Source organism: Setaria viridis, chromosome 2 (genome assembly GCF_005286985.2).
Source record: "Setaria viridis chromosome 2, Setaria_viridis_v4.0, whole genome shotgun sequence".
NCBI classification, from domain to species: domain Eukaryota; kingdom Viridiplantae; phylum Streptophyta; class Magnoliopsida; order Poales; family Poaceae; genus Setaria; species Setaria viridis.
The window spans coordinates 17,733,920-17,744,114 of NC_048264.2; the positions used below are offsets into that span (position 1 = coordinate 17,733,920).

The 10,195-nt window shown below is 42.6% G+C and overlaps 1 protein-coding gene across 1 annotated transcript; it reads right to left on the bottom strand.

The window, feature by feature from the left end:
* Positions 1-4,742: 4,742 nt before the first annotated feature.
* LOC117845157 (uncharacterized) lies at positions 4,743-9,442 on the bottom strand. The gene is made up of 6 exons (XM_034726085.2): positions 9,122-9,442; positions 7,863-8,105; positions 6,903-7,076; positions 6,574-6,680; positions 6,019-6,341; positions 4,743-5,554 (listed from the first exon to the last, which is right to left on the bottom strand). The coding sequence occupies exons 1-6, from the start codon at positions 9,254-9,256 to the stop codon at positions 4,977-4,979; spliced, it is 1,560 nt and encodes a 519-aa protein (XP_034581976.1). The 5' UTR covers positions 9,257-9,442; the 3' UTR covers positions 4,743-4,976.
* Positions 9,443-10,195: the final 753 nt, after the last annotated feature.

Genomic DNA, 10,195 nt, shown 5'->3' on the forward strand with positions numbered 1-10,195 from the left:
CACATGCCATCAAGAAGGCCACAAGTCCTATGAGTGCAAGAACAAGAAGAAGAGGGAAGAAAAGAAGTAGAAGTTCAACTCCAACACCAAGCCTTACTTGAAGGTTGACAAGAAGAAGAGCGCACCCTACCTCCTCAAGAAGAAAGATGACAAGGTGATGGCTCACTTGATCAACAAGCAAGGCAAGGGGTGGAACCAACCTATTTGGGTTCCCAAGAAAATTGTCACTACCATGAAGGGCTCCAAGAAGGTTTGGGTTCCAAAGGTGACTTAGAGTCCGTGGGAGTCGGGAGGATTTGGAGACTTGGCCACAAGAGAAGAGCATTTCAAGCAAGAGCCAAGTTAATCACGATTTAAAGTAAGTTGCAAATCATTGGTGAATCCAATACCCAAATCCTCCATAGGTAATTAGGTAACTAGATGTCCTTTCATACTCTTTCAATTAGCATCTAGTTCCTATGATTGTCTAGGATTGCATGAGCATATATGAATTCCTTTGCATTTCTTAGTGTGAAATTTCATATGGTAGGTTGCTTGTGCTTCTCTCTAACCCATGAGCAACCTACATGGTTTATTAGTTGTAGGAAAATAGCACTAGTGCTTATTTCATATCTTATGTGCCAAGTCCAAGTCATAAGATAACTTTCCAATGTTGTTATTGACTAGTGCATGTCTCTCACAAGTAATTCAAATACTTGTATGCACATATTTATGGGGAGTTATGTTATGGTTTCTGATTTTAAGACTAACATTGTTTGCAAGCTTATCATGTCTATAGTCTCATGTTTCCATCCACTATATGTTTGCACACACTTAGGGGGAGCTTAGTCTATGTTATGTGAGTTTCATGTTCATGATCTTATTTGCCTTCCACACCACAAAGATCATTATCTATGAAACTATCCCTTGTGCTTTTAATGTCTTCCTTTTTCAATGTTTGACTCCAAAGGAGGAGAATTTTAGCAATCAAAGCAAGTAGACCTTGAAGGGGGAGCTGGCCTCAAGGGGGAGCATGCAAGAAAGCAAAAACCTCAAGTCTACGGGAGATTGTACATTTCAAGCTTGGGGGAGATTGCAAGAATTTTGTCCAAGAAAGGGAGAAAAGTGGCATTGGAATAAGGGGGAGCCTTATGTCCATTATGACCACATGAGGGGGATTTCAAATTGGTTTTCAAATTGGTAAGAGCAATGTATGGTTTAATTCAATTTGGTATTGATTGCATATTTCAATTAGCATATGTTCCTTCTCTTGCATTGCATCCAAGCAAGTAGTTATATTTAATTTCCCTATTATTGCTTGCTTTGGTTGTGTTGGCATCAATCACAAAAAAGGGGGAGATTGTAAGCAAAATGGTCCTAGGCCATTAATGATTTTGGTGATTGTGTGTCAACACTAACCTATGGAGCTAACAATGTTTGTGAGTATACAAGGTTTAGTCACATGGATGCAAGGTAATAGACTTGGGTGATCAAACACATCAAAACAAAAGGTCAATAGGACATGTACAAGACCCTAAAAGACCTTAAAGCAACCCAAGACATCATAAAAGAGAAGCCGGGACAAAGATACACGAAGAAATGAAGCCAAACGATGAAGATTCATCACAATCGCAATATCAGAGTATTAATTGGTGATCACAGTTGCAATATCAGAGTATAAGTCGGTGATGTCAAATTATTAGTCGATGATCATAGGATGATACGGTGATAGCCATGAAGGGAGCATATTATGAATCGGTGATTAGCAAGGTTTGAAGTTAACACGCATCATAGGATGATACGGTGATCACAGTCGCAATCATTGTATGAATCGGTGTGATTAGCTCAGCTCAGCATCGGCTCAAATTCGGCTCTGGAAGTTTTTATGCATACACCAAATGATACGGTGATCACAGTAGCAATATCATAGTATGAATCGGTGATCACTGATTTATACGCTGATGGCTATGAAGGGGTCATAATATAAGTCGGTGATTATTGTTTTTGTGACCGTCGGAGCAATGGCTAGTTTCTTGGCTTGAGGCTATAAATACCCCTTTGCCCAGCCATTTCAAAGGTGTTAGAACTTGGAGAAGCTATAGGCTTGGTTCTCACATACACACAAGTGCTCTAGCCACGAAAGTGCTCAAGAGAGGATTAAGGCAATTTGCATAAAGCTTAGGTCTTGATTAGTGCTAGTTTAGGCCTACTAGCGCATTGTTTTAGGGTTTAGCCTAGAGTTACGCGAGGTTGTTGACCTCCTTTGTATCGGTGCTTGCGTGCACTAAGAGTTATAAATCTGGAGCTTGTAAGTCTTCCGAGACTCTCCAACTGTGTTTATGGAGTGGCCGCTGGTGCTAGTGAGAGGGAGGAGAGGCCCTCAGCGTTTTGCCGAAGCTCTACCAAGTGAAGAGCGGCAAGGAGCATCCGGGAGAGTCTAGGCAAAGACCCACTTGCATGTGGTGAAGACCCGTGGGCTACCTATGGAGTTAATTGACCGTGGAGTTTATGCCCTTGCGCGGGCATTCCCTTTGAGAGAGGCTCCAACAACAAGGACTAGTGGAAAGCTTTGCTTTCCGATACCTCGGTAAAAATCATCGTGTTGCCATGCCAGGAGTTTGCTTTCTCTACCTCATTTACACATTTTTGATTGCACCTGCTTTCCGTGTTTAACTTTTCTAGAATTGTCATGTGTAGTTTATAGGATTGCAACTTAGGTTGTAAAACTCTTTTATGGTAGAGATAGAAACACATAAAAAAACCTAGTGGACATCTAGATAGAGATTGAAATATGTTTTTATATGTTCTTGGAGCCTTAGATTTTAGAACACCTAATTCACCCCCTCTTAGGGTGTCATGTCCCTTCAATCTGGATAGCAAAAATCAAGATAATTCACATGTAAACACCGACTTAAACCTACAAATGTCCCATCCTAAGATCAAGACCAAACTGAAACCAACAAAAGTCTGATCTTAAGATCGATTCTGAACACTACTTTAAAACTTTAAAACAGGACACACCTGTAAATCAGAGGACTTTTCCATGTACAATTCTACTGTAATTAATCAACAAATTGGCAAGCTACTGGAATTACTGAATTGAGATGGGAATGGAAGGATCACAAACCTCTCTTGCCTGCTTGCAATGGCCTCAAGCCTAGTGCCTGCAGTTGTGTGCCGTGCTGCGCCTCCCTCCCTTCTGCTCACCATGCTGCGCCACGTCTCCCTCCCTCACTTGCCGCGCCGCACCTCCCACCTGATCGCCGCACCTTCCTCCCCCTCTCCCACTTGCCATGCCGTGCCTCCGTCCCTCCCTCCCTCCTTGCCGCGCCTCCCTCCCTCTCTCCCTGCTGGCAGGCTGCGCCTACGCCCGCTGCCCCCCAGGCTCCATCTTGGCCGGCGTTAGATGTGTGGTGGGCGGAGGCATCGGATCTGCGTTGGGAGTGGCAGCGGACCTCAGCAACGGCAGTAGCCTGGAGGCGGCGGCGCGGAACCCTAGCGTGAGAGAGAAGTGAATGGGAGGGAGACGAAGGGCACCAGTGGAAAAGTGAGCGAGATTTCTCGTACCGCGGGGGGTGGGATTTTCCGCGGTTGCCTACCGTACCGTGCGGTCACCGCGGTCCCAAATGAGGCCACAACCTTCATCACCACTTTGACAACATGCAAAGTATCATTACCATCTTTACCACAAGCTCTGGACAAGTATCATTACATTGTCAAAGCTAAAGCTAAAAAGCGAAGCTTTGAAGTTGAAGTCAAGAAACAGAAGATGAAGAGAGAATCAAAGTCAAGTGATGAAACGTATGCGGTGCCAAAGTTAAAGTTGTAGCTAGGCATTTCCATATGAATTCAGCTACTTCGTTTTGTTGTAACAGCCAAACCAAAGTAGTTGAGGGACTACTATTGGGGAAATGGCCCAGCTATTAAGCTAAAGGGCAGCCAATGTAAAGGTCTAAGGGCCTAGTTGTAAATATTGTACACACAAGGGCCTAAAGACTAATTGCCACACCTTTTTTCTTCTCTATACAAAGGGCCCATGGGGTCAAGATGAGGGGATTCACATGAAGTACTCCCAAACTTCTCCCTAAGTTGTGACTTCTCCATTAGTTCTCTTTTCTCTAGCGGAGTCAAATTCCCAACATGCAGCAACACACAAGCATGTTTGCTAGTCAGTAATACATAAACATACATGTTATTTCTTTACATATACAAACTAGACGACCAAATCAAGTGTGTAAGAATAACAAAGACTACAATAGATTAAAAAAAAGGTAAGATCAAGATTTATGTAAATAAACATTGCGCAAAAAGTCAACAAAAACATTGCTTGAGAAGACACGTGAGGCGGCACGAACAATAATCCATTATGGAAAAAAGAAGATACATGGTGAGGGTCCACAAATAGATGAGAGGCTCCAAATCCTATCACGGATCTGAGCTAGAGCACTCTTTAATTCGTATATATACAGGGGAAACACCTCTAATTCTCCCAAAAGCTTCAAACCCTACCTCTCAAGGTGGAAAGACAAGCCACTCGGATAGGGAAGAATATCCCAATCTTAAGCAGCCATGCCCAACCCTCCCCGTGCCCATGTGGAGTCGATTAAAATGCTCCCAGGACAAACACCATATCAGTGAACGTCCTTTTAGCAACATTGGGTATCAACTTTGAGCCCAAAACAGCCTCAAATGAGCATGTGAATCTATGCCATCATCACACTTGGTATACCAAAGAAGAAAACCATATACAGCATAGAAAGCCATAGCATAAAAAGCCAACACCTGTATTGCTCTGTGGAGTCAAACAAAGGTCACCTATACTTATCCTCCTACCAATCTATTATGTACACCAAAGAAGGAAACGACAAAGGTGTCAATCACTGTTTGCCGGCAAAAATTTCTACACGGCACAATTTCGATGACCAGCTAATATGGTTGCGCCGTACCCAGCCACCACTTACTCCCACGGCATACTTTTTTGCCACCTGATGCCAAACTCACAAGAAGTGAGGAAACGATGAGATGCGTGGCAGATTGGTCAGGAGATCTCCAAATGATTCTTGCCTCGGCGGCAATGGCTTGGTCAGGAGATCTCCAAATGATTCTTCCGGTGGCAATGGCTTATTGCTGCCGTCTCCTCGCACCAGAGGCACACTAGTCTGGGACTTCCTTTCATAAATCTCATTTGTACCACTGACTCCAGGGGTTGCGTGACCTGAACCTGAATCTCTCTGGATCAGGCAGCAGAGAGAGTTTACCCTTGACATAAGCATCCTTTCATCAGCTGCATTGGAAATCTGGGTGTCATTCAGGAGCTGCCTGGTTAGCTCATCAAATGATACATCACTGTTTGAACCATCGCCGTTACCCAATGAAGCAGTTACAGCATCAGTTGCAGGTAGGTTGCCTGAATACATCTGTTTGTACAAGTGGTACCCTATGTGGTTCGCAATCTCACTCTTGGACATTGAGCGGCTGATTCCTGGCACTCTGAAACCATTCCAATTCAAAATGCTTGTATGCGGTTCGCACTCAACAGAAGTACCATCTTGTTTAATCAAGTGGGCACTAGCAACTGGAACAAGAAAACAAATGGTCAGTAGGATCATTACAAAAAACGAAGCTACTTACGTAGGAAACAATATACACTACTCCCTCCGTTCCAAATTGTAGGTCATTTTGACTTTTCTAGGTACGTAAATATTATTATACATCTAGATATAGTTGTCTAGATGTATAATAATATCTATGATCCTAGAAAAGCTAAAACGACCTACAATTTGGAACGGAGAAAGTACAATATAATTATACTTAAGCAATTTAAAAAGAGAGAAACAAAATCAAATTGGTCAGAATAGATTAATAATTTGTTTTTGAGATATAACAAGGCCTCAAGAAAACCCATATAGGTTTTGTTTAGCACTAAAATAGCTACATCATGAATAAACTACCTCTTAACTCATTACCATATATATGGACCTCAAATATCACTTCATGTTATTATGGGATGGAAAATCCACAAATGATATTGTGATTCACCTGAACTAGGGTAGTGTCCAGGCAAGACATCTGATTTTCCAGCTTGCTGTCTTACTTCAGCATCCATCCTACTGGCTGAAGACTGAGGTGATAACAATGCATTAGAGCTCTGTGGGGCTAACTGGTTGTCATCATCTTTATGCTCATATTTTTGACACTTAATATCCTCTGGTTCTTCAAATATGGAACACTTTGTCTCAAAATAAGGATTATCCACAGTAAAATCATTTTGCTGGCTTAGCGACTGCAGACGTGGGTCACAGTGAAAAAGCTTTTCCATATGCTTATTCATCATACCTTGCGGGCATTGAATAAGGTGCACCCTGAGACAAACGATATCCAAAATCCAAATTAAGCCATTAGTATAATAAACTTATATAGAAGAAACAATTTCAAGAAATTAAATCATCAATGTACATCAAGACTAAACTTGTACTCATACGAACATCAAAATTTGTGAATATCAGATTTAATGAATTTCAACACAAAAAGTGTTAGATTTAATGCGTTTCAAACACATCTGCATTACTATGACATGCTTTAGTTTTTAAGTACCTGTACATCCTTGCCTGTCCACCAGTAAAATCTGAAGTTGCCTGCCATAATGTATGCTTCCTTGGTTGCGGGTTGGTTTCTTTGAAGAAAAGTGGTGGTCTAGACAACTACAAAGAACACCAACAAAAGAATAAGAACAACTTTTCATGAAAGCATGAAAAGCGCGAAGTGCATATGGGACTTGCGATCAATACTTCTGTTACTACCACTTCTAGATCCTTAGTATTCAGTACAAGATTCAATTCTATGGAGTTTCTGGCATGAATAAACGATAGCTAACTGCACAGCATGATACACTATTTATTCAATGTGTATTTAAATGGCCTTACCACAATCTCCAAGGTCCCAGGTTCATTTTCTGGACAGAACATCTTCAGTCCACAGATATCAGACCATTGTATTTCGATTTTGCTCTTGAGACCACCATCCAATACTTCCCAAACCAGTTTGTGTTTTGCAAAATAGCATTTTGCAACCAGATCTCCTTCATATCTTGAAACCCACTGTTCATATGCAGAATGTTAGATTATAGATTAAGTGACAACAGATAAAAGACAACATATAGAAGTGCCAACTATTTGCTGTTACAATGGAAGAGGCTAGGTCCACTAGACTTTCACGTGTACAACTGGCAAAAAGAAATTAAAAAAAGAGTATGAGCCGATGGATCAAAGGTCAAAAGTAAATAGCTGTCCTCTTTGAGATCCTTAAAAAAACAGGGAGTGTTATCAACTACGAGGCTCCGATGAACACACCAACAGTTATAGCTAGCTATTGCCAGTGAAATATTTCAACATAATTCACTGGGGATGAGAAAAATAAACTACCCAATGACATGGGAAGTGACAAAGAGTTTCATAAAGTTTAGGACTTGAAATATGATGACCAAGTGAACTCAGAAAAGCAAATGTTAGTGTTCCATTGTTTTGATTCATTCATTGTAAAAAAAAAGAACTGTTTTTTTCGCAGAATGTTGTATGCACTGCAAAAATGTACAAAGTTTTCATACAGGTAAAAGAACTTAGCACCATACCACAAAAGACAACATTCTGTATTATTGATTGTTGGAGGAATATCATACGCACTTGAAAATGTGCTGATGTTTGCACAAAAAAACATAATCTATAATCAAATACCCAAAATTATAGTATCTGCTTAAGTCTAAGCCGGCATGTGCTAATCTTAAGTGTACTAAGGTGGGTCCTGGAAAAATAAATAGAGTGACTCAAAACTGTACATGCGACAAATATACACTATGCAAGACTGATACATATAAAGATGGTACTTACCTCCCAAGATCCAATACGCAGAACTGAACCAGGGAAATTGGAAGCCTTCAGTTTCTCCGAGGCACCAGTGTTGATGGCTTGCCGAGCTTCTGTGCCCTTATTGGCCTGCGCAAGCTTCATCTGAACCAGATCCAATAGTGAGGGGCTCTTCCTCAGCCGCAGGCCAAGTGGACTAGGCTCATCAAGGAAACCTTGCTGCGAGGACTGCTGATTGGACACACTAGCACATCTGGTGCTCCATTGCTGCATAATAGCATGCCAAAATCAACAGCCTAATATTTATTTGCTGCAGAAGTTAACATTGTAATACTACTAAGATCAAAGATCAGCACATATCAATAAGATGATGTAAGCCTCAATCTGGGGCCCTGAGACGGCACTCCACTGACCGTTAGCTATGCGATGGACTTGGCAATACTAATATACTATGTAGTACTGAAACTGATTTCATGTGATGCGACCTTGATACCACTTGGGAATGTGGTTGCAAAACGAAGAAAGACGAATCTTGTGGACTCTTATCATGAAGTGAAGAAAGTTTTGATGGATGGAGACAGCACACACCAGTAGTGTAGAGCACACTTCCAAAGTTGGAAGGTTTGTAACAGCCATGTCTAAAACCTAACTGTACTATCGATTTGATCTAAGGGTAACAGTATAATCTTGGCATGTACAGAAATCTCATCCACCAGGAAAAATTCCCATGATGGGCTCCACCATATCTTTCTATTTTACAAATATATGTGCCACTGAATAACGACATGTTTTCCACGTAGTCATCTAATACTATCATCGTAATTCTGAACGTTCATTGATAAAGTGCACCGGTTCAGGAAAACAAGAATACAAAAAAACTACTTATAAATCTCTCCAGTCTCCAGTTGCAATGATTATTCAGTATGCAAGAACCAAGACACAAAAAAGGGATTAGATCATCACTTTGTTACTGCAAGCACATATTTATTGTATTAAAGCTCCCTTGCTTGGCTGATGGCTGCTTCTCAGTAAAATAAACTTCCGGTCTCACAAAGAAATAACAAAATCCCCACCAGTACAGATTCAAGAATTATGTGGTTTCTCTACCGCGCTGCCTATGTACCGATTCAAGGGCCGACATGACTTTTGGATTTTAGGATGCACAGATACAACAAATGGAACTTTCGAGATAATCCTTTTCAATTTGCTCTTAACCAGTCCCTGTGAAGCGAGCTCCAAGGAGATGGATTCGAATCGAAGAGAACGGGAACGAGGGGACGCACCTGCTTCTGATGCCCGAATCGCGTCCTCTTGTGGAACGGCGACGCCTCCGCCGCGGCGGCAGGGCCGTCGGCTGCGTCCGCGACCTCCTCCTTGACCTCTCGCCGCAGCTTCCCAAGGTGCGGCAAGTGAACCATCACGCCCAATCAATCAATCAGCCCCTTTCACCCGTTGATGCCTATACTCGACCAAGCTGGAGGATAGGACAAAGGAAGCGGAGGAGAAGGCGGCAGCGGAAGCGGAAGGGGAAGGGAGGGAACCAAGGAATATTGTTGAGTTGGTTATACGGAGGAGTAAGGCTGTTTACGCAGCCAACGCAAGGCGGCTCCGAGCAATAAATATCTCCGAGGCGGCGGCACAATCCATTCCAATCCAGGATCGTATGTTTTGTTTTCCACGGCGGCACGTGCCAATTGGATCTGGATTAAAGGTCCGCGTGGCGCTCAACAGGAATTTACCCTTTTGTCCTCTCTCTCACTGAACCATGCAGTACTGCTCTCTCGTGTTAGTGACTCAACTGCAATTACATGTATTGCAGAGGACTCTCATCCCACTGGCCAACCAACTTTTTGAAGTTTTACACTAAGTATCACCATCAAGTGTTACAACTTACAATCATGTGGTTTTAACGCTAAGTAAAAACTATGTTGGTATACGAGGTAGGCTACACTAGCGCAATTCAAAAATTCTACCGCGTATAACCAGGAAGAACTGCCGTATAAGGATCACGGGATTACCACTCGACGCACTACTGGTGCGGAATATGTAGATATGCGTCGATACAGTGAAGACGATCACGTAGTCGTACGTAGTCGATCAACGTAGTCGTACGTAGTGGATCACGTTCAGCAGCTCCTCAGCAGCTCGTCCACGTGCAGCAAGATCGCCTCCGGTACCGCGGCTCGTCGTCGGCTCGTCGTGGCTCGTCGGCGGCTCGTCCAAGTGCTGCAGGCGCAACACCTCCAAGGTATCCACACGTGCAGAGAGGAAGCGTCGCAAGCCGGACTGCTAGATCCGCAAGTTGCAACAGGCGAGGGCGTGGGAGGCGCGGCAGGTGTGTTTCGCCAAAAGGTGTA